The 25,342-nt window shown below is 35.7% G+C and overlaps 2 protein-coding genes across 2 annotated transcripts in view; one reads left to right on the top strand and one right to left on the bottom strand.

The window, feature by feature from the left end:
* Positions 1-970: 970 nt before the first annotated feature.
* On the top strand, positions 971-17,865 carry LOC121386245 (zinc finger protein 62-like). The gene is made up of 2 exons (XM_041517078.1): positions 971-1,077; positions 12,718-17,865. Exon 2 carries the CDS (start codon positions 13,060-13,062, stop codon positions 17,245-17,247), a length of 4,188 nt encoding a protein of 1,395 aa, XP_041373012.1. The 5' UTR covers positions 971-1,077; positions 12,718-13,059; the 3' UTR covers positions 17,248-17,865.
* Positions 17,866-23,417: 5,552 nt separating this feature from the next.
* LOC121386244 (dynein heavy chain 8, axonemal-like) overlaps positions 23,418-25,342 on the bottom strand; it is a 240,158-nt gene continuing 238,233 nt past the window's right edge. Inside the window, exon 89 of the mRNA XM_041517077.1 lies at positions 23,418-24,628. Within this exon, the coding sequence (XP_041373011.1) occupies positions 24,341-24,628 (288 nt within the window). The 3' untranslated portion in view covers positions 23,418-24,340. The remainder of the gene's footprint in view (positions 24,629-25,342) is intronic.

Raw genomic sequence — 25,342 nt, 5'->3', positions numbered from 1 at the left:
TAATAGTATAGTTTTTAGACGTTCATTTTATAATGTAAATTCCAGCAGCAAGTTAACGTTTTAAATACTATTTAATGGCTTAATAAAAAAATGTACAAAATACAAACTTAACAATATATTTATTGCTAATTGTTGTGTGCGGATAACTGAAAACGTAAAACAGGTTTAAGTAATTAAATAATAAATGCTAAGCTGGTCAAGTTGCCATCTACAAAATCTCCCAAATTTGTGTAGGCCCCTAGTGAACTCTCCACGTAAAAGCTGCCAACTCGTCCCAGAGATTGGTCAATTTACCTCAATTTATTATTTGTAAATTTGGTTTTATAACAGTTAAGGCTGGTAGGTACAGGGTTCGCCTCCCTGTGCTGGCTCCCATCGAAAGCTTGAAGCTTAATTTCATATAATCACGAAAATAAGTATAAATCTAATGAAATGAACAGTACCCGGCAAAATATTTTATAAGCCAAGATGACAGAAAATAAGAGAGAGAGAGAGAGAGAGAGAGAGAGAGAGAGAGAGAGAGAGAGAGAGAGAGAGAGAGAGAGAGAGAGAGAGAGAGAGAGAGAGAGAGAGAGAGGGAGGCGCGGACGGACGGACGGACGGACGGACGGACGGAGAGACAGACAGACAGACAGACAGACAGAGACGATTGTGTGTACTGGTTAGGCAGTCTTATGTTATTTATTATGGTTAAATCATTTTGAAACGGTTGTTATAAAGTTCTAGACAGATTTTAGTGACAAACATTTGTAACTATATATATGTAGCCTAATTGACAGAGGGACTAAATTACGCATGCTCATTCAATTCAGTTGTTTCTTTAGAATAATATTATTATATCATAATTTATTTAATTTTTCTCCCAAAGATTATGCTACTGGAGTTAATTTTATCGATATTGCTATTGTAACTGTTAGGTCGCATTCAGAGTAGGTGCGCTTAGAGTGACAGAGGAAACACCAGAGAAGAAGAAATTTATGGCTTCTCAATTCATTCGATTTAATTGAAACATGAAACATTTTAGCGTTTTAAAAGAATATTTGCCAGTAAGACCAGCGTGTTTACAGACAATCACAGGTGTGCGTTTTCTATTTTCCTAGGTGTGATTGAGGCAGGAGTAAATGTTAACTGTGTTATGTTTTACCGACGATTTAAAATATTTTAAAACGCTTTTTAAAAAATGATATGTAAACAATGAACATTAACAAGTTACAACATTCAGACCAGGCCTCGAAATTAATGGGTAGCAGACAACAAAAGCCGCTCATGACACATAATATGAGACTTTCTGATAATTTCATAAGCAGCCTTTGCTTTCCAGAAATTTTATTATAATATTATATTGATGTTTCAATGTTTGCCTTGAGTATTTTACTTTCAACTTTGTTGTTGAAAAAGGTTACACAGTAGGTATATTTAGCAGGGCTCATCCTGTCCTTTGTGAAATTAGCCAATTGTTAATTTTAATACAAAGTAGCTACAACATTTAGTAGTTGGCTAATACGATTTTGTATAAATGACCTCTTTTTAAAATCGAGTTATGGAAATAACAGTTTCGAAAATTAGTTAAAACTAAATTTGAGCCCAGTTTAGGAGACTGATTTTTAGCACTGCTGCCCACTGAAAAGTTATTTGAAACCCTAGAATCACAAACCAACAAAAAAAGCCAACGTTTTAGGCAGGTAATAATACACAAATATATTGAATGTCTGATGTTTTAACCCAGTCCGTTCACACGCAAGTCAGTTCGTCTTACCACAAAGATTTCCACTCTAATACAACAATCCTATGTTTGACGTCAAATACCTCTACATCAATCATTTTTGAGTTCCTTGATTAAAACATTTGGTAGGCAGCGATTGCAAAATTTTTACATAGATTGATGTCTGATGGTAAGAGAGTTTTAATAACTGTCCAGATGTCCGTCTAGCTTTCTTACCATTAGAGTACTCAGGCTAGTGCGTGCATAACAAAACAAACAATAAAACAACATCCACCAAAATCATCTTGATTACTTTTATTTAGTCCTCTTTGTGTGCGGTCACATATAAGGCCCGACACCAAACAGCGCCAATGTCTTGTCTGTTGCAAGCTTCGTCATCTGGCCCAACTCCACCAAAGAGCCTTCATCTCCTGCTCCGCCGATCTTCACCAGGTCTCCTTGGGTCTCCCCTTTACTCTCTTGCCACCAGGGATTCAGCGCATGGCCACTCTTGGGATGGATGTCAGTGCATGCATGGCATCCTGCAGACATAACATAATATTGGAGAAGGGGCGAACTGATAAATATTTAGGGGCAAACTGAAAATGACTTGGGGCAAACTGGCTTGGGGACAAAACATCTGGTACACAATATATTTATATTCTCAAAATGTTGATCAGATAATTCTTCATCTGGGGCCTAATTCACAAGGCTCTCTTAGACAACAAAGCATCTTTTTGCATTGCACTGCGATATCACAAAGTTGCGAGAGTTCAATGAATTAGGTCCCTGTATTTTAAGAAAAACAAATTCCATTACCAATTTACCATTTTTGAAAATCCTTTCAATTTCCTAAGTCATTTAGTAACTACTTAAAACAAAAAATTGGTATAGATATTTCCAGCCAGACCTAGTATGTTAATTTATATCTCACTGACGGCATTAGATCTATTTCACATTCCAATTGCACATGCGTGAATTCCAAGCACTTCATAGACATTAAGAAGGAACTTATGTAAGATTACGCAACAAACTATCTTGAGGGGCACTGAAATATTTTATGGGCATTATACATATACATGTAGAGTCCTTGTTGAATTATTAAATTATTCTATTAGTAGGGATCCCAATAATTCTGTCGACATCCAACAGATGTTTATCACTGTATCAGCATTGTTTGTGAATTATTGCTTACCACAAATTAAAAAGATTGTTTTTAATGTCCGATTCAGCTTCTTACGCAATATATATCAGATATGGGCTGAAATAATATTAATGTGTGTTTATGTAAGCAAATATTTATCTTGCCGTAACATTATTTCAATATAAAACATAACGACAAAATACATTCTGGATTTCTCTTCACCCAATTGTACTGTATTTAAAATTTTATTTGGCATTTGGAAATTTTTTAAAATGATATGTATGAAATCTGAGTTACTATAAAACATTAGAATCAAGCCCACAGGAATGATATCTAGAGCTGGGGGAGGGGGCACAATCTCTATTGGAAGGACACAGTCTAGTGAGGGAGCAAATGGTTCGCTTTCAGAACTAAAACATACAAGTTTATACATATGGAGTTTCTGGTGGTGCAAAACAAAATAGAAAAAGGTTCCACTTGGTTCATATTCGAACCATCTCCTCCCCCCCCCCCCCCCCCCCCCACCAGGTCCAGATCATGCTACTCCCCTGTTAACCATATATTTATAATTCCATTTTATAACTACTGTTTTGTAATAAGCATCTGCATTGGTAAAAATGCTGTCACGTGATCTAAAAAACCAACGTTCATTCTTCCATGAATGTCAAAACTGCACTTTTTCGGTAACGTGCTACGCCATTCATATAGTGTGTAAAACGGTTTGGGTGTTTAGCATCGCATGAACATCAAAAATATAACGTTCAATTCTTAAATATATGGTACTTAGTATAGTATATATATAAAAAAAAACATACATTTTCATTCTCAAGTAGGGGTACAGCTTCCCCTGACCTGTCGGTTGCTACTGAACTGAGAATGGCCAGAAATGTATTGCATATACAGATACAGTGAAACTTGTTCAAACCCAACCCTGAACAAACAAGAATCCTGTTAAAACCAGCCAAAATTCGTGTTCCCAAAAGAAATATGTAACTTTTGTTTTTAATTGATTAGACTAGCCGACAACTTGATAATATGCTACAAACTCAGGATAGTCTCTTTAATATAAACTTATGAGGGTTTATTATTCGCAGTCCTAGTTTGAATGTTGGAAGCAAACCTATTAAGTACTATGCTTTGGACGACGGACAATCAACAAAAGTAAAAAGACAAAGGAATAAACCAAAATAATTAAAACTGTCAAGGAATAAGAAGAGTAAATAAATGTTTTAAAATTTAAACTTCGTAAATACTAGGGTTGGGTACTGCGAAAAAAACCGTACCACGGTATACCGCGGTTTTTTGTAATGTACCATGGTATGCCACGGTAATGACAGCATACTAATCACTGCGATTCAGTGATACAATAATTGCGCAACATACAATGTCATTTATGTACCTTTGAACGTAGGGGTCAAACACATATGACATACTACAATGATATACCTACCAGTACAGATTTTGACTGATTCAGTTTACACTCTATTTCCTCTAAAGTTGAGTAAGCATTAAGCAGGACTAAAATCTCATTTAGAGAATAGCCAATACTTATAGGTAGAACATAGTTGTAGAGCCTTGTTGTATTTTAAGACCTTACAATGTAAATGAAATAAACATAAATTCCCTAGTTATCATTTCAGTTAAACTGGAAAATAATGAAAATGACAAAGTTACGTAATATTTGAATGGCCCTTGATGTCTAGGCCGGGTCGTAGCCCAGTGGTAAAACACTCGGTTGGATGTGTGGTAGGTCTAGGATCGATCCAAGTCGGTGGGCCCATTGGGATATTTCTCATTTATGTATGTGCACCACGACTGGTATAGCAAAGGTCGTGGTATGTGCTACTAATGAGAAAATGTAGTGGGTTTCCTCTCTAAGACTATATATCAAAATTACCAAAAGTTTAACATTCAGTAGCCGATGTTTTTGTTCTGCTCTATATAAAGATAAAGAATGTAACCTGTGCCACCCCACTAGAGGCTCTGCATACGTCCCCAACCCTCCAGATATCGTGCCAATTCCACAGGCCCAATGGGCCTTATATATATATATAAGCTGTATGCTATGGGCCTGTATCTTTAATCTCTTTGATAATGAATTCATGTTTAAAGAAGAAAAAACAGTTTAGAAACAAAATAGCCACACTGGCAGTATTTTATTTTATGAATGCAAATGAAATAGTTCGGCTTTCGTGGGGGTTTTTTAAGTACGTAACTCCCCTCCTCCTAAATTATATGTATGTTTTAAACTGAACACTGTTTATAATTGTTTTCGTATCCTACACAAGGGTATAGCCAGTCACCCAAAACAAAGACAAAGAAAACGTCATTATATGTTATTGTTCTCAAAACACTGGCGTGTGACCGTCTTTCAGACTTTAACAACTGGAAAAAAAACGTTTTCAGTTTCATAAATTCATTGCAACGTGATCCGAGACTTTTGTATGTTTATCTACCAGGGGCGGAAGGATGTATCATGCCTGTACTAATATTATATAAGTAGACATAGCATCAATAAATTGTAATTCCCCCACTGAATATGTTTAAAATTAAATCTAAACTTTGAAAATTTCAACTAATAATGATTGTGTATATGTGAGAAAAAATATGTAATCCTCATGCACCCACTTCAGTAAAATGAACTCAACCACGTGACCTAGATTTTACAACATTATCTGATACGACACAACGCTAAAAACGTGACAAATAAAAAGTGAACCTTGTTGTAGCTAGTGATGAAACATTCAGTATCAACAATGCAACATGTTTTGAACAGTATTTCATATTATTTGATCGCATTTTGTAGCTTTACGAGAAGCAGTTCACTATTGAATAGTAGACTGGTCACCCGGACATGCAAATAGGGCTTATGCATACCGCAAGGCATATCTGTCAATCAAAATTGGTTGAAAGAATGCTTGGTGACTAAAAATCGATATTAAAAAACTTTCATAATTTTTTTTTTGACAAGTCGAAAATTCCATTTGCCAATTTTTACTATTTTTCGTAATTTGCGACTTTGACGAACAACAGGGTGAGCCCTGCAAATGACCAATATCGCACGTGTGTTGCGAACAACAAACTCATCAGTTGCCATGTTTTTGTTAGTGACAACGTTTTGAGATTCTAGATACTTTGGGAAATTCCGTTAGTTTTTCAAAGATTTGTTAATGGAACACAAACAATCATTAACATTGGATGCTTTTAAAATAATTTCTCGAAATTATGTATTTTGGTTCATGACACTGATAATTTATTTCTCGGAAATGTCCGTAAAGTCATCATCCACGGAAAGTCCCGAAGTATACCGGTACAGTAAAAAAAAAGTACCGGTACGTACCACGACAAAAAAAAATACCGGTAATACCGCACACCTCTAGTAAATACCATATATCTTCACCTATAAGTCGAGTGTCTAATTTCAAGCCCTGAAATTTTTTATTATTATTGACCCATTTGTGAGTCTACCCATAAAAAATTACCAATAAATATTAAAGTATTTCTTACTTTCAGCAAATGAGAATCATAAATGGCTCATATATGGGCAATTCCACGGTAACGGAATTATGAGTTGGAGAGAGATTTCAGGCATTAAACTCAGCTAGTCCACATAAGATAAATTATCATAATGATGTAACTATGTAATACACTAGTACTGCACTAGTGCTTGTCATGGGCAGAAGTGAAACTCCCTACTGCAAGGTGTAGTGTATGAGTACTTAATTAAAGTTTGGTAACGAAATTACGTAAAAACGGACACCATTTTTACGGGCACCGCAAAACATCTACAAACTCTGTGAAGTATGATGAAATAATTATTTATCTTCATGATGGAATGATCTCCTAATGACTTGTGATTAACAAAATAGAAATTATATTACAAATTATCTTTTCATAATTTTGTTGTACAACATTGAATGCCGGTAACGGAATTACACAGTTTGGTAACGGAATTACCGCTCTGAATTTACTTTTGAAAAACAATATTTATTTACTTTAAATTTGATTTGCAAATATGTTGCATAATTTTATAAGTTAAATAATAATTCAGTGTACTTGTTTTAAGCATTCATACAATATTTCAAATGATAACTTGAAATATTTCAATATCGGTAAAATGTACACGTACATATGAGTGGAGATTTAAACTAGCACTAAACTGTGTACATATTACATAGTAAATGTTTAAAATGTTTTACGGCAATTGAAAAAAATTCTTGAACAGTGACATTGTTAATAACAAAGAGAATTACACCAGGTCAGAGGAACACAGGCCAAGTAAAATTATATAAACTGACCGTCAAACATCTAGATTGTATTACGGTAAGTGAAAGATATTATGCCTAATAATAAAATTCCTCATCTATTTGAGGTTATGATAACATACATGACAACATTCAAAACACCAGTATTTTCTTTTTTGGCCAATCAAACACATGGGCGGATCCAAGGGGGGGGGGGGGGACCAGGGGGACGTGTCCCCCCCAAAATTTTTTTCAAGTGCCCTCAAAATGTCCAAGTGCCCTTTTTGTTTGTAGAATTTTTTTTTTTTAAGTAAACAATAATTATATTGTAGATAAATGAAATCAAGATTTTCGCGTACATGCGCAAGCTTGCAGATATGTGTCTGTGTTATTGAGTCTCAATGGGGCCCCATTGAGGTTCTAACGCGAGTGATGCCAATTTACTTCATTATTGCTAGTATATTATGACGTAGAACTGTAGGAATTCATATTAATTGTAAATATCAAAACTTGTAGTAAGGTGCCCTTTTGACGAGTCAATGTGCCCTTCTTTTTTGGTCCCCCCCTAAAAATATTTCCTGGATCCGCCCATGAAACATGCCATCTTTGCAGTTTAAGAATTTTACTCAGAAAAAGAAAGAAAGAAATGCTTTATTTAACGACGCACTCAACACATTATTTTACGGTTATATGGCGTCAGACATAAATGGTTAAGGACCACACAGATTTTGAGAGGAAACCCGCTGTCGCCACTACATGGGCTACTCTTCCGATTAGCAGCAAGGGATCTTTTATTTGCGCTTCCCACAGGCAGGATAGCACAAATCATGGCCTTTGTTGAACCAGTTATGGATCACTGGTCGGTGCAAGTGGTTTACACCTACCCATTGAGCCTTGCAGAGCACTCACTCAGGGTTTGCAGTCGGTATCTGGATTAAAAATCCCATGCCTCGACTGGGATCCGAACCCAGTACCTACCAGTCTGTAGACCGGTGGCCTACCACAGAATTTTATTCAGATTAGATTTCCTTGTAAAGACAGCATTAACACTATAAAACGGTTGCTTTCTTTTTGTCCATTATATACATTTAAAAGCATAATGTTGGTAATTAGAATGATACTTTCCATTTTCTGGATATCCTGTCATTTAAATATAAATTATTAAATACATGTACAGTCAATAAATGCCTTTGGATATTAAAGTTTGCTTCAAGTAAATATGTTATACTACATTTCCACTTTCTGGACCCTATATATGTTTAAAGATCTATACAGAGCTTGAAATTGTGGCCTGTAAAAAGTGAAAAGAAGTCTATTTTTAAATCTTGCAAGTGAAATAAACATTCACCTGCTAAAATTAACTAAAAATTGCGTCATTTTTCAAAAAAAAGATGTACATACGATCATCTAAATCTTGTATTTAGCTGAGGCCGAGCTCATAATGCTATTACATTTTAATTTTATAATGCTCTAAACTACATATCAGAGGTCTTAAAGGAAACATGACACGAGACCATATTATAGCTCATTTTAAAAGAAAAATGATATAAAAATAATATACAAATAACTTTATAACAATAAAATACGTGTAGTTAACTTAAAATGAAGAAATTACGCTAACCAGTATCAAAGTACAATTTATGCATATTTCTTCGTGAGCGTTCGGAAAAAAAGGGAAGTGACGTCAGAGCCGCTGTACTCTTCCATTGTTGTTAACTGTTTATATATGGAGTAAGGGGCTTACGATCTTTTCAGTCCAACATTGCCGTACTGCGCGGCCTTCGGGTGTAATAATAAACAGTTTAAACGATCGGGATTGTCTTTTATGGTTTTCCAAAGGATTGTATCCGAAGAAAGACGCGTGTATTTTATCGCAAAAGAAAAGATTGGACACCAACACCGCATAGTACTTTGGTGTCCGCCTAATTACAGCCCGGAGCCCGAACGTTACCCGGAGACAAAAACAGTACTCGTTGCGAATGCCGAGGTGTACATTGTACATATTTGGCACAAAGATACACCTCAGCATGATGTATTTATATATGTTAAAACAAAAATGTAGAATTTTTTTATTTATTTATTTTTTTGGAAAAAAAAAGATTTTTCATGTTAGGGCTGTAGCCTACATAACAAAATCTGTATTCACCGTCCGAAGAAGGAAACGTCAATAAGTATTAAATATGGCATATACAAACATGGGATTTGGCATGAGGATACATCTCAGTACGATGTATTTAAATATGTTTTTAAAAAACGTGTAGAAAACATAATAATTTTAAATAATGTTTTTAATCTTCGGGCGGAATACGTTACCAAAACCGTTCCTCATCGCCCGAAGCCCCAAAGCAACACGAAGTTCAATACAAAAACCCCACTACTGTCGGTGTCGAAATAACTATTATGTTTCATCCACGGGCTGACTTGAGAATCGGAGTGTTGTTTTAGTTAATTGGTCCCTTTCTTTCCGTGGCCTGCACATGTGATTCCTGATTGGCAGGTGTATATTGCAGGGTATCGACCAGGTAAGTGATTACCACGGTCTAGACATGCGTACAAAATACGTGCCAGTTTTTTTTTAAGATTACAGGGTATTGTGGCGTAACCTGTCGCGACTATAGTACAATGTTAATGGACATTATCAGCCGCCCTACTTCATTACTGTAAATAATGCTGTAAAACCCTTGATTAAGTAGACTTTTCCCATCTAAAATTACAAAACTGACCAATTACGTAGTACCAAAGAAAAGAAAAATTATCACTTGGGTATCGTGAGTGGTCGTTTTTTACTCTAACGCACCCTACCAATAGGCCTAATAATATGCTACTTTTTTTTATGAGAGAAAAAAATACTATAAACCCCATTTTCGTTCTATTGATGCAAATAGAAATATATTTAGTTTAAAAGTTGATTATACTCTCAAGTCATTTTATGTTGTTTTACAAGCCAGGTTAATGAAGTGAAGCGCCTTGTCGTAAATTAGAGCGTTTGTTTACACTGTGCATACAGATTTCATTATGTACAGCCCGAACATAAAAAATTGCGAATTTTCTAAAAAAAAAAAAAAAAAAAAAATGTTTTGTCCTACAGTTATATTTTTTTACATATTTAATACATCATATCGAGGTGTATCTTTATGCTAAATATGAACAGTATACACCTCGGCATTAGCATCCGAATTTCGGGCTCCGGGCTGTAAATTGGGTCGACCGGTCTGGTCTGGCACCATCAGTTTCTCCACCCTCCGACTCGCTATTCAGTATCACTGTTGTAAGTAATTGTGTGTCTTTCTTCATTTACTAACAGCTCATATTGATACGGCAAAACGTTTTGCGAACGAACACTCATTGTTTTGGTAAGCTGTGCAAGTCTTAGATTCTTTATGAGTGGTACGGACTAATGCTTTTAAGTGTAAGGCTTCAGATCAAGCGACGCGTCTCTGACGTCAGGGACCTCGTGATTGCCCTGCTCATTAAAGATCGGCAATTTCCGCTAAGAGCTCGTATATCTGGGGTTCTTTTATGGAGATATTTTAAGTAATTAATTTTTTATAATTTTTTTTTTTAGGTGATTCAATTTATAATTAATTGTACATGGTTGGTGCCAAATATGGTTTACGTGACATGTTTCCTTTAAGTTTCCACACACTGTCCCAAACCCTACATTCACGTTGTGCTGTCTTATTTCCAGCAGGCCATTTTTGTTTCACAGCAGGCCATATTTCTTTTGGCTTGCTATTTAAAAAATAATAATGGCAGGCCATATTTTGCTTCATATTTCGAGCCCCGATATAATTCTAGTAGGTTTCGATTATAACTTGAATTTGTCATGGATTTGCAGAAGTTTAGTCATCATAATGAAGCTTTTAAGTAGAACTGGTTGGTTAAAGTGTATCAGATTTCCTTAATTTCTATATTGTCAATGGATGACATTTATATTTGCTATGGGTGTTCCGCAAATGCATTTGGTGCCACTACTAGTACTATTATCATATGGATTTAAAAAAAAGATTTTGTATATCTTCCTATTGTTACATCACTTGATGTATTGGTGTATATGGATAAGAGTGTAGCATTTTAGTACTATGTAGGTTTATATTAAAGTGTTTCTTGACACTATATACCAAAGACGGTAACGGAATTACAAACCTATGGTAACGGAATTACATATGTTTACAGCTATATAATTTTACTAATAATGTATGAATGTGAAAGTAAATGTGTCTGATTATGTTCATTAACATATACTTAGAGAATATGAGTTGATTCCTTGATTAAATATATATGAATAATACAATCTAACTTTTTGTTTGTTTTCGGTAACGGAATTACAAACTGATTCTATGTTTTCTAATTTCCCCTAAATCTTTTTTTTTTTTTCATTAAAGTGGATTATGAAGTGTAGTTTGTTAGTGGTAAAACAAAAACACTAATAAAAAGAATATTACCTTCAATTACATGGCTGCTGTACATAAATTCATAGTGTGTATTACGGAAGTGTCATATTTTTAGTGTAACGGTATCCTCATAAAATAGCTAAAGTCTAACACATCCATTTATTTTACAATATTTTACTTACCAGATTTGGATTCTCCAGACAATTTTACATTAAAAACAATCTTAATATATCAGGAATAACATGATTTGATTTTTTCACTCCATGTCCACTTTAGCGTGGAATTGCCCATATACTTTTATTTGAACAAATACAAATTATTTTTAAAAAACTTCGGCTTTGTATATCATAGTATTCCATGTAGTACTAGAATAGTATGGCATTTGCTTTCATAAAAATGTTTCTCTGTGTAACTTACTTTTCAACATTATTGCATGTAAGTTATAAAATAAAAGAACTGCGTCATACATTCCACAAATTAACCATTGACTTGCTCATTTGTAGACCATCTGTTTCATAGTTCTTAAGTAATATACGTAACACTGTTTAATCACTTGTTTGAGCAACACATACATCATGTAATTAACTTCAACACCATGGCATGGACAACTACATGTAGGCAAGATTTTACCACGTTGTGTATTGTTTATTGCTTATGTGACATGACAGGTAAATGCTGTGGTTGAAGGGCCAACTCTGGGTGAACAGAAAATTTCACCAAATTATTTATTGAACTTTAAAAATTGTAAAAACACAGTTATTTCCTAACAAAACAGCAATAATTGCATGAAATTATTTTGCCAATTGCTGTTAAAAATTCGCAATTGGCGAATTTGGCGAGTGTCAGAGCTAGCCATGAACCGTTGTATTTGAGGGGTCAAAATGTGCTGAAAGTGATCATTGGGTCTGATTACTGGTCGTAAAATGTAATAGCAGGGTGGTCTTAATACTGGAGTAGTCTTGCTATAAAGTAATACGGAAATATTCCTGTCTTTAAAATATTGGTCTTTAAAGTAGATTGGTCTTAGAACCGGGGTGGTCATTAGGTGGGCTTCAACTGTGTGGGTTATTTTCCAGTTGGTAAGATACGCAAAACATATGAACTTGGTTTGCCATTACATGGAAACTGAAGGGATTATTTTGAGGGACAAGTAAACAAAATAATGTGTTTGTCATGCTTATATGCAATGTGCATGCTGTTGCTAAACTATATAATATTTTGTTTTAATTTCAGATGGTGAATATTAACCAGCCATGCGTAACAGGTATATTGATGCAGTTCAGTTACATTGATGGAATCGTCTGCAGTCCTTGTTGTGCATCAGCATGTCCAGTACACCTAAGAATAATCCACAAGTTGTAGGAAAAGTTTCGTGAATCTTATTCACAGCAAGTGTCCACTGCTGGTTTACATATCATGGAAGTAGACACCATCTTCTTTCTCTTGTAAGGTGTTTGGAAAGAAATGGATCATTCTCAATAAAGTTTCTGAAAGTATAAACTCTGTTGAAGTGGAAAGAATAATAATAATATATCACAGAACTGAAATTTTTGCATATCATTTGAAATTTGAGAAATGAACAGTGATATTGGTGGGATTGATTCATTGTGCAATGACAGTTTTAAGACTGACTGTTCAAACAAAGTTGTGCTTTCTAAATCTGTGGCCATGCAAGTCCAGAATGGTAAATGTATCGTGGACCATCAGAATAACAGTTTTGCTGCATTGTCTCAGCAAGCGATTAATCAAGGTCATGTTGGATCCGGTGAGTGTGACCAGCTCTTAAGTAGTGGAAAAGAAAATTCTGTGCATGGTACTGAATCTGTCTCAAATACAGCTATCAATCATTCTACATGTGCTTCTGATGAAGGATCGGATGTTGCTTCTAGCCAAGATGTTTATGACAAAAATTCCTGGATTTTATACGGTGATTCACAAGTTTCAGCAAAGAATTCCTGGGTTTTGTACGGCAATTCTCAGTCGCCACCTATTGACAAGTCTAGGGGTGTGGCGAATGTGATACAAAATGATAATATTTCATTGGTTAGCACTAATGTCGAGGAGAGACTCGATACCTTTGATGGAAATGTTACAGACAGTGTATCGCAGCTGATGACCAGAGATAAAGAATCCGCCTATGAAGATCAATTTAGCGAGTCCCGACCTCATGCTTGCTCTGTGTGCTGCAAGCGGTTTAAGCTATCCCACCACCTGAAAGAACACATGAGAATTCATACGGGAGAAAAACCATTCCCCTGTTCAATTTGTGGTGAGAAATTTTCCCGAAGCCATCTCCTGCGAGCACACCAAGCGAGACATGCACAGGAGTCATTTCCTTCGGTGGGGACGATATTTCCTTGCAGCAAGTGTATGAAGATATTTGAAAGTCCACAGCACCTTGCGAGACACGAGAAGAATCACAAACAGTTGAAGATACTCAAGTGTGATGTGTGTAATAAACAGTTTACACATCAGGTATTGTTAAATAGGCACAAGCTACAACATGCAACCTCGAATTCTGATAGTGCGGGAAAATGTCCAGAAGTGGTGATAAAACAAGAATTGGATGATAAGGATTCACCTGACTTGGATCTTCCAAAGGATGAAAGTCCTGATGGGTGTAAAAAAGACTTGCAGGATTCTAGAAATGTGTGCGTTTCCTCACACAGTGAACAAGTGATCACTAAGGAAAATAAACCACAGAGTAACAGTGTGTCAGATGATGAGCGCAAAATCAAATCAACAGAAAACAAACCACCTGTTTCTTCTGACAAAAAGGCAGTGTTTGATCAAGGCTCCTGGGTTTTGTATGGCGAAGACCGTAATGCCAAAAGAGTAACAGCAAAAGAGGAACCACCACACATGGATACTACAGAATCAGACAGAAGTACACCTTCAGTTTACAAGGGTATTGACCTGGCTAAGCTTCATGAGTTGTACCTGGCAACCAATCGATCTCTTTTTAACAGAAATGGGTTAATGTCGCCCTTCTATGGTATGTTTGGCTTCCACAGGCATGCCTTGATGTCGCTGATTGACCAGACTGCCATGAACAACAGCTCTTCCCCTCTGTCGTATAACACAGGACAGAACTTCAAGAGTGACTCACCATTGGAGGGTGGATCCAGGCCTCACCAGTGTCCTCACTGTTCTAAAAGATTCAAGCTGTCGCATCATCTGCGCGAACACCTCCGCATTCACACGGGAGAAAAACCATATCAGTGTGACGTCTGCCACGAACGCTTTTCACGGTCACACCTGTTGCAGAGACACAAGACAAAGCATGTTTCTGATTACGCTTTCAATCAAGTTACCGACTGGATTGAAAAAACTAGCACAAACTGCTGTGATTATGATGAAATGAGTGACCATATCTCTATGCCGTATGATGACAAACCTGGAACCGAAAGCATTACAGATGTATGCATAGACAAACCTGCTACTGTTATAAGTAGTTCTATGACCAGTGAGCTAACCAGTATTCCGAATTACAATTCCCATTGCAGTGGTCACAAGCAGAAGGAAGAGAGTGTGATATACACATCTGATTTAGGATCTGAACAAGTCCTAAAACTGGGTGATGAGCAGAAGGCCCAGCGTGAACACAAGGAGAATACGACGTCGGGATCTGAACCTCCTCAGTCATATCAGTGTATTAACAATGCAGGTGATAAAGCTGTATCTACCTCTCCTGGAATAAACATTACAGCTGATTCCACTGTCAGAATCTCAGGAATAGACTCTACATCAGATTCCATTGAGTCTCATTCCAGTGTGGGAATCTCAGGAGCATTCCAAAAATCCATTTGTACTGGGATCTCGGAAACTGATCACAAGTCCAGTTTTGCTGATGCTGGTCTTTCTGTTGGTAACAAGTCTGATATCATGGATGGTGTCTCAGCAATGGAGTCAGGGAATGACGAACCAGAATGTACGTCAGAATCTTTCTTGAGGGTCTCGAAGAGAAATCTAAGGTCCAATTCAATTGTTAGATTCTCAGGAAAAGATTCCTCATCTGATTCCATGGACACACTGTTAGAAATGGATCAACAACCTGATTCTATGGGTAAGTCAGGTTCATTCTCTACTAACAGTTACACCTACAATCAACAAAACCACAGTGATGGTGAAAGACACACAACAGGATCTAATGGATACATATCTAAGCAAACTGGAGAATCTCCCAACCGACAGAAACAGGGTAATGATGAACAAGATACTAAAATGTTTTATGCAGTAAAAAGCAAGCCAAGGGATGAACATTTAGTACATTCAGGGGTAAAATTAGAAACCAGCTTGCCTGTGTCTGTTCAGACAAAAGCATCTTCAGAGTTACCGGTACCAAACTGTACCTCCACCTTTCAACTGAATCAGTCTCTCCTTAACAATAACATAAACATGTTCAATATGGAATATTTAAACTACGCACAAAACGTACATCAAGCAATAGCTTCAGGTGGATTTCGGGGTTACCACGATGGCGATTCTCTTCCTCTTGACATTCCTCTTGACATTCCACCTGGTGATCTGCATCAGGACGCGTTTCTCTCCCCGTTGGAATACAGCAACGTCTTTAGATCAAGACAAGGTGGTTTCATGAGGTGTGAGCTTTGTGGTAAACTGTTTGCGGACATGAATAACCTGAGACAGCACATGGTGTCGCATTCTATGGACCGTCAGTTCAGCTGCCACCTGTGTGAGAAGAAATTCAAACGTCCACACCACTTGAAGGAACACATGAGAATTCATACGGGGGAAAAGCCCTATGTGTGCGACATCTGTGATGAGAAGTTTTCCAGGTCACACATACTGCAGCGTCACAGGATGAAACACAATGCTCCTATGCTGAATGATTCTTACGTTCAGAATATTCTCCACAACATTTGTAAGCAGAATCGTCGTACTAGAAGTCCAGAGTTTGTGTACGATAAATTTTCTTCTCAGGATGCGGGACAGGGTGATTCGGCACCTATTCCAGCTAGTAGTGACTCTGACTCTGACAGTAAGCCTCCATCTCGAGCTCCAGCAGCTGCAAACGAATCGGATGTGACAGATTGTGATGTGAGAAATGTCAAAAGATGGCATGCGTTCGACAAGGGTTATTCACAAGACTTCAGTAAAAGTGTTCTGCAGACGTTTGTTTGCAGGGAATGTGGCAAGAGGTTTGCGAACTCGAGCAACCTGAAGCAGCACATGGTGTCTCATTTCCCTGACCGCCTGTTCCCATGCTCCGTCTGCAACAAGAAGTTCAAGCGACCACACCACCTGAAGGAACACTCTAGAACACACACCGGGGAGAAGCCATTTGAGTGCAGCAGATGTGGCGAGAGGTTCCAGCGGTCCCACCTTTTGATGAAACACAAAGAGAAGCATCACTCGCAGTATGCCTACTCCGTGGATTTCTCAGCAGGAGCTGGAGCAAGAGCAGGTCCGTCTGCTGTCAGAGTCAATGGGTACCTCAATAAACAGAAAACTGATCCACATGAAGTGGCCATGCTTCCAGATGCAGATAAGAGCACCGGTATTCTCAGTCACAGTGAGACTCACAAGACAGATGATGCAGATTCTGACAAAGAGGATCTGAGTGGCGGAGAGGGTGCATTCTGCAACATCTGCAATAAAGAATTTCCATCAGAAATACTACTGACGGTCCACAAGCGGACTCATCCAGGGGATAGACCACATCAGTGTGGCCATTGTGGAAAACAGTTCGCTTTGCAATATCTTTTGGAAGTCCATGAAAAATCATGCAGTCAGGTGTAATTACTGCAGCAATTGTGGCAAATAGCTTGTGTGGCAAATAGTTCGTTTGGCAATATCTTTTGGAAGTCCACGAAAAACCATGCAGTTATTAAATGTAATATGTATGATGAGCAATTAATCAAAGTTGTCGCAATACTATGTAGGTTCTTGTGGTATTTATCACATGTATTATCAAAATAGTTTTTGGTTGTTACTGTGACACAATATATGCAGTGACATGTTATATGGATTAGTATTAACATTTAGTTCTTTGAACCAATTTATAGTTACTACTCTGTATGTGTACATGTATTTTGAAGAACAATGAATTTATTTGAGGTATAGTTAAACATATCATGTGGAGGATGTTTGAAACATTCATTTCTTATTTGTGAACGAGTTGATTTTATCATTGATGAAAATATTTGCTTTGATATCAGGGTGTCAGATTTATAGGACACTTTTTTGCTTCTTTTTTTTCGGGGTGGGGGATGCTCTGTGATAATTAAAACCCATTGGATTTTGTTTTGGTAAGGGGCGGGACGTTGCCCAGTGGTAAAGCACTCGCTCGATGTGCGTCAGTCTGGGATCGATCCCCGTCAGAGTATTTCTCGTTCCAGCCAGTGCACCACGACTGGTATATCAGAGGCTGAGGTATGCACTACCCTGTCTGTGGGATGGTGCATTTCGAAAAGAGTAGCCCATGAAGTGGCGACAGAAGGTTTCCTCCATCGATATCTGTGTGGTCCTTAACCATATGTCCGACGCCATATATCTATAAATAAAATGTGTTGAGTGCGTCGTTAAATAAATCATTTCCTTCTTTCTCTGTTTTGGTAATCATGGTAATTACATGTATATTATATGACAATGGGTAATGGACTCTGGTTCTACGATTTTTGCTGACAGAAACTATTTCTGTGAAATCCAAATACCTGGACATGGATGTCCCGTAAAAGTAACCAAACACAACTTTCTTTTAGACTTTTTTTTTTTTTTTATCATACTGAGCCATATTTCCAGAACTACAGCATTGTGAGGGAGGGGAGTAAGATCTAGTCTGTTCCACTCTGCATCAGTCTTTAGTGATTTCTCTAGAAATTAGGGAAGGCATGGTAGACCAAACACTTTTAGGGCATTTTCACCATTTTCAGGGCACTTGTTTTTCATTAAAAATATAACAATTTATTTTTTAAATAAACATTGATGTAATTTATGTGCTTGCTTTAATAAATGAATGGCAAAAGATATAAAAGGCATATTTTATTAATTAATAACACCTCTTTGGGTGTTTTATAAAGGCAATTTTAGAATTAATTACTGAAAAAGGCTTGTTTAATCTCAAGGCAGCATGGCGCTGATTGAGACAAGATGGTGCCAGACTATTGAGGCATGGTGCTGCACCATGCTAAAACAAGCTAGGGAAAACACTAGTTTTTTATTACTTACAGTACTATATACATTATTTGATTTTTGTCATCAAACAAACCGATAGTTGAGCATCCTGGGAGTTGCTGATTAATTTAATACTGCTACTTTAATATGTTCAGACGAGTTATTAGCGATTTGAGGTATGGTAGATAGCCAGTTATCTCTATGGTTGCATTGTGGATGCGGTAAATTTTGTACAGCAGACTTTATTATAAGTGTAGTGCTGGCACTGGTATCCAAGGTACATATGTTTTTTTCATTTTACAGAAAATTAACTTTGAACTATTGCAAATGCATTATATTTGACATTGATAATTTGTGATTATGTAGACCTGTGAAAAATAATACAGATGTGGCATAGTGTCATTAATAGAAGACATTTAAATATTCAAATGTTATGTGGAATTTCAGTGTGTTACATCAAATACAATGTTTGCTTCTGTTGGTTGTCTGAATATTTTAATGATAAAAATTGTAGTTTTTGACCATCTATTAATTGCCCGAAATATTCTTTCACACTCTTTGAGTCTTAAAACAAGACCACGTTCATCATTATAAGATGTTACAGATTCCAGTCCGATGCTTTTTCCTCATCCGTACACTTTTTCACAGATGCAGTCACATTTAAGCAAAAGATGTGAATGTGTACATTGGTAGGTAATTTTTTATTTTGTTTATGCTGCCTAGTAACTTCACCGATTAAATTAATGAAATCGATTATCAGTATCGCTCCACTTCCATATGTTGTAGGTGCTACAATGTCATGTGTATAGGTCTACGGTTCACTTTTCATCAACGTGATTCCACTTGTGTTTTATCATGCATGTTTCCACACATGGAAATAGATGGGCTTCTAGAATTTTTATAAAATTCACTAGCCATGGGATTAATGATTTTAAAAATTTATTAGCCATGATTAAAAATTCACTACCCTACTTTACATTAAGTTGATACAATTTTACTAAATAATAGTAATAATTAGACATGTCCCCTAAAGAGGGAGATAGAGCTTAAAAACACTAACATTGGGGGGCTTGTGGTGTGAGCTGGATATTTGTATTTATAAAATAGACGTAACTGCAACATTTGACCAAAAAAAATCACATGGCAATAGTAGTAAATAACTAGCTCAACATTTAATGTCACTAGCTATGGGACATTGAGAGTGGGGATACTTTAATTTAGAAGCCCTGGAGATATATTTTACATGTACATGTATGCGGTTTCAGAAGATCATTTCTATAATAAAAAAAATTAATGTCGTCGGAAGTGTACCTTTAAGCTGCTTGTAGCGTTTTGACATCGGTGCTGAAAATATGTGCACGAAGAAATGGCTCAATCAACTTTTTTTCGCACAGTGAATGCCGACATGTGGAAACATGTATATGAAAAAGGTGCACTATATAATATCGATAAACTTACGCATAGAATTGCATTAATGGAAAGTGGGCCCAATGTGTACGAGTCAAATACATGTATTAATTGAATGTCTTAACTGAATGTCTGTGAGCAGATCATAAAAATGTATGACAAACTAGTGGATATTAAAGTAGCATGTATCAAAATATTTTTTGGTTAGTAATGTTTGTTTTTTATTATAATGACCAGTATGTAAAAAAATCATGTGGCATTATATACAAATATACTTTTGTTATTCACTTGTCGAGGAGAAATGCGTGGTCTGTAGTACACTTAATATTTGGGTTTTTTTACTGGTATTTTGTGTGTTAGGATTTACTATAATTTACAGCTGCCACTAATTTATGCTTATTAAGTGTTTTAAAATTGACATTGATGACAACATATATGTACATGTAGCATTTCTTTTTTTTACAAATTTTAATGTGCTTGCAAAACTTGAAAAACACCAGAATTGATGTCGTATGCAATAATACAAAACCAAAATACTTTTGTAGTTTGTACATAAATATATTTTATGCATTTTTGAACTGAAGAATTATATTTTTTTATGCTAGTTCCAATCCTATAAGTATATTAACAAGAGTTCTATATGAATTAAATTTTCTTTTGGCAATAACTGTTAAATCTTGTGTTTGCACCAGTTACTTAAGCAAATGGTAAACCTATAAGCAATATGTTTAGTCAGAATACAAAGCAAGTTCACTTGAGAGACTGTTTAGATTATAATTGTTTTTGATCATACTTTAGCGACAACACATTTGTAATATAAACAGTTTTTCACTGTACCTCGGTCACTTGAAATCATTAAGTGAACAAAAATAGGACAATTCCTTCCAACATAACCAAATTATGAGGATTGTTCTGCAACACAAAAATCTCACATAGTGAGTGAGTGTGTGTGTGTGTGTGTGTGTGTGTGTGTGTGTGTGTGTGTGTGTGTGTGTGTGTGTGTGTGTGTGTGTGTGTGTGTGTGTGTGTGTGTGTGTGTGTGTGTGTGTGTAAAACATGTTGTATTATCTATAAATGTACAAAGTATAAATTGATGAAACCAAAACATGTACCTGTATATGTAAAATATCTTTCTTACACACCCGTTGGTGATAACACCATGCGTTATTTAGAATAACGTGTACCGTTTACACACGTACATGTGCTATCAATTTTAAGACATAGACTGGCTGCTCCTGGGTGATGATGACCAGGTCACCAATGCCATATATGCAATGAAAAACAACACGATGGAAATCTATAACATTGTGACATATACACGTAGTTAACCCGACAATCATGTGTCTTGTGATGTGTAATTAAGTCTGCTACAAGTGAAAAGGGTTGTAAATATCTTGGTCCAAAAAAGATGTTAAAATTTGCTTAAAACCTGGTTTTTGAGGATATGTAAGAAATAGAATAATACATTTGTGTCCGTTAGATACCATTTATCTCACAACTTGTTTAAAAACGTATCAAACTCGCTTTTGCTCGTTAGATACATTTTAAAACTTGTGAGATGAATAGTATCTAACGGCCACTCATGTATTATTTTCTATACAGTATATCATGTACATGTAGGTAGACATTTTTATTAACAATTTCTAAAGAACACTGTAAATGAAAATAAGATGGCATTTCTTAAATGACATCATTTCAGTAAACGTTATCTTCCCACAACTAGTTTGGTTATGTTGGAAGGAATTGTCCCATTTTTGTTCACTGAATACCAATATAATATTAATAAATAGAATATACTCGTTCTCACAAGAAAACTGTTTATATTGTTTTTCATTGTACATCACTGACAGAATATTGGCTTTAACCTCTTCAGGCTTAAAGGGAATTCTGCTGGGCAAACCAAATTTTTCTTTCACTTGTCTGCCAATATTTTCAATTTTACAAATAAGTAGTTTATTTTATTCAGTTGCATAGGTGAGGTTTTTTGATTGCTCAAAATGAAAATGCATTGTTTTTTACCTGTCCACCAAATAACCACTTGTCATGACAAACGAACAAGTGTGTTACATCTTGTGACCCCATAATAACGGTTCCAACTGACAATTCAATCAAAACTGATTTATGAATGAGAATAAGTGAGGCATATTCTGCTGTACTTGTATGTAAAACTAACAGTAAACCCTTTTTGAATTATCTCCCCTGTTTTATGTATCTGCTGATGACATTAAACTATCTGTTAAGTTAGCAGATAGACGATGTTTCTTTCAAAATGCAGTAGGAGGTACATGTCCCGATATATAGCAGTTCAACAAACATTCACATTCAAACGTATGACAATAGGAAGTGCATTTTATGAACACTGCATGTAACCGTCAACAGAATAGTGCTAAAAACAACAAAGAAACAAATACTTCAGCAAAACATTTAATAACTGTTGTTAAATAATAAGTCTTTAACAAGTGTATAACTAGTGTATTGAAGTACTGAGCAATAGTTAATCATTGAAATCCATTGTGTATATAAAATATTATAGCACTGAAAACACAGATCTTAGAATGTTAGAATATTGAATTTGTAGCTGCATGCTGGACATGTGGCTATATTTAGAACATGAAACATGTTTGTACATCAGTGCATGCTATGGGATCAATTAAAAAAATAAACCATTTGAAATGTTTTCTTTTGTTTGTTGGTTAGAACTGAAAAGTTAACTAAGAACTATAGAAATACAAAACTGTGTATTCAACTTTCAGGCCTCCAGCCTACAATACATATATGGTTGCTGTATTAGCTCCATCATAGCTCCATCATAGTCTACAATTTCAACAGTATTTAAGAATAAGTGGGTATAATAACACTATTAAATTACATGCATTGAATCAAAATAATGAATTTATATAGATGTATGGTTTTTAGCCAGTACCTGACAGTACACATACATGAAGTCTTTCTTTCTGGAGAAAATGGCCCACAAATGTAAATAATAACAAAAAGAAATTTTATTAAAATATTTGCTGTAAAATATTTTACTAGTTTTAACATACCGTATATTGCCATGTATTAGCTGACTTTTGAAGTCCAGAAACACTTTCCAAAAGAAGAGTACACGGAGGCAACAAATTGGAATATAAAATTCTGATCGAAAATATGCCCGACCGCAACATCAATTTTGATCAGATCCGTAGCCTTTCACAGATTATTTAACAATAATTTGTGCACAGTATAAATAAACCACCCCACCATGCACTATTATGCAGTTTTTTGTTCTTGAATGAATTATAAGTTTGATGAATAATAATTAAAAAAATTACTTGTTTTATTGTCATTTCAATGGTAAAAACGTATTCTTTCCAACTGTCCACCATCTTTGTTTGACCTGTGCTGGGACCAGTCTTTCATATAGCAAATTTAAAATACAAAACAGTATTTTTTCTTCAAACAAGTATTATATTTCTAATATTGTTTTGTTGGGAGGGTGCATTAAACTGTGAAGTAATGCCATAAATAAATTAAGCTCATTAATGACCATACCATATACAGGGAACAGCTGCAGTCACGGACCGCATGATCTTTTGTTTCTGTGTGTGGTGGTGGATTAAACATGCCTCAACGATTTTACTTTTTGCTGTCCAGTGAATAAATTAATTACTTGTGTGCAGTGATATGTTGTTACAGCTTAAATTATTTATTTTTCTGTTATGCTTTATCATCAGTTCTAAATTATTTTTCACGGCATGGTAGATGTTAGCACTGCCGCATTGATTGCGATCACGATTACCGTTTTTGTAATAATTAAAGGGAAAACAAATATAATGAACAAGAAAAGCACAAGTCTATTTGTTGACAGTATTATTGAAATCGATACAACTGGACAAAAGATGGCTTCGGCTTGTACACAAGGCCAATGATTTTGTACTAGATATTTAGGGTCAAACTAAGAGGTCGGCTTATCCAAGGAGTCTGCTAATACACAGCAATATACGGTATATATATATTTTTTAATTTATTTGTTTTAGTTGTGTGGATTATTTAGGAAAATATCTATCTTACCTATACAGTATACAGTGGTGTTCGTCTTATGTTTTACTCTACTTGTACACACAGATACATTTTTCTTCTTCATAAATGTAACAAATTAAATACATAACGAGTAATAATATGGCTACGACACACTAGTGATTGCACCACTTTTAATTTAAAAAATTTATTTTTTAAAATATATATTGCTAATACCATCTAAGGAAGGTATATTTTAGTAATGTTTATACCACATTTTTCAAAGCGCATTGTTAATTAGTTTTATCACTGTTGTCTACTTTATGTCGCATAGAGCAGCCACCCCGCGCAGCACCCAGTGGTCTGGGTTCTGTGTGCTCTTTAGGATGATAATGGTGATGAACGTCAGATCGGTTCTATTCGGTTTTTTGTACACCGGACATTGGTACAGGCGGGGGTCCTTGGGAGCCACGGAGTTGATGGCATACATGTAGACCACTGGTAAAGGTGTAAACAAGACCTTGGCCGACGACTCGCACAGACGACTGTTACGTTTATCCCAGCTTGCACCTTCTAGGAAAAGGCCATACACATACACACCCTCCTGTTAATGAAAAAACAAATTTTATAAAAATAGGGTTTCATTCTGATCTGTAAACAAAACATTTGACTAATGTGTCAAAAACAAACCGCTATTGAATATTATATATGAACCATATTTCATGTACCCAAAATGCAAAAATAGAAGAAGAAATTCTGTAGCAAGACGGTACCTGATGTTAAAAAAAAACTTGTTATGGCTTCTTGGACCTAATTTTTCACAAAATACATTCTTTACATTTTGCAAATGTGACAAGTGTGTTTGGGGAGGTATGTTAACAGAAATGCATTTTTCATAAGATAGGGGTTTTGTGATTCTTAATGACATGTATGACGCTAGACGGACATTTGCACAGTTATGATTGCTCTACATATTTAACCGGAACATTCAAGTGTTTTTGTGTTCTTCAATACCATGAAAGAAGGAAAGTTTTTCAACTGACAAGATATTGTAAAAAAGACTGATCGTTGCCATGAGATAAGACAAATGGCAAAGTGTAGTTTTTACAAACCGCATATCCTGTGGCAGAAGATTATAAGACATGTAAGTCCTACTGAATTTTCCTTTTACTATTTTGTCCTGTAGATTCTGTTAGAATATAGTTTAAGTAATGCTAAAATATTAACAACATCATGATATAAAAAAATTCTTTTTGCTTAAAGGCACATTATCACCATCGGTTTGCATGTGCTATTTTTTTTACACTTTTACATGATT

The sequence above is a fragment of the Gigantopelta aegis genome, chromosome 12, assembly GCF_016097555.1.
Source record: "Gigantopelta aegis isolate Gae_Host chromosome 12, Gae_host_genome, whole genome shotgun sequence".
NCBI lineage: Eukaryota > Metazoa > Mollusca > Gastropoda > Neomphalida > Peltospiridae > Gigantopelta > Gigantopelta aegis.
This window is presented reverse-complemented; position numbering and strand designations above follow the sequence as displayed.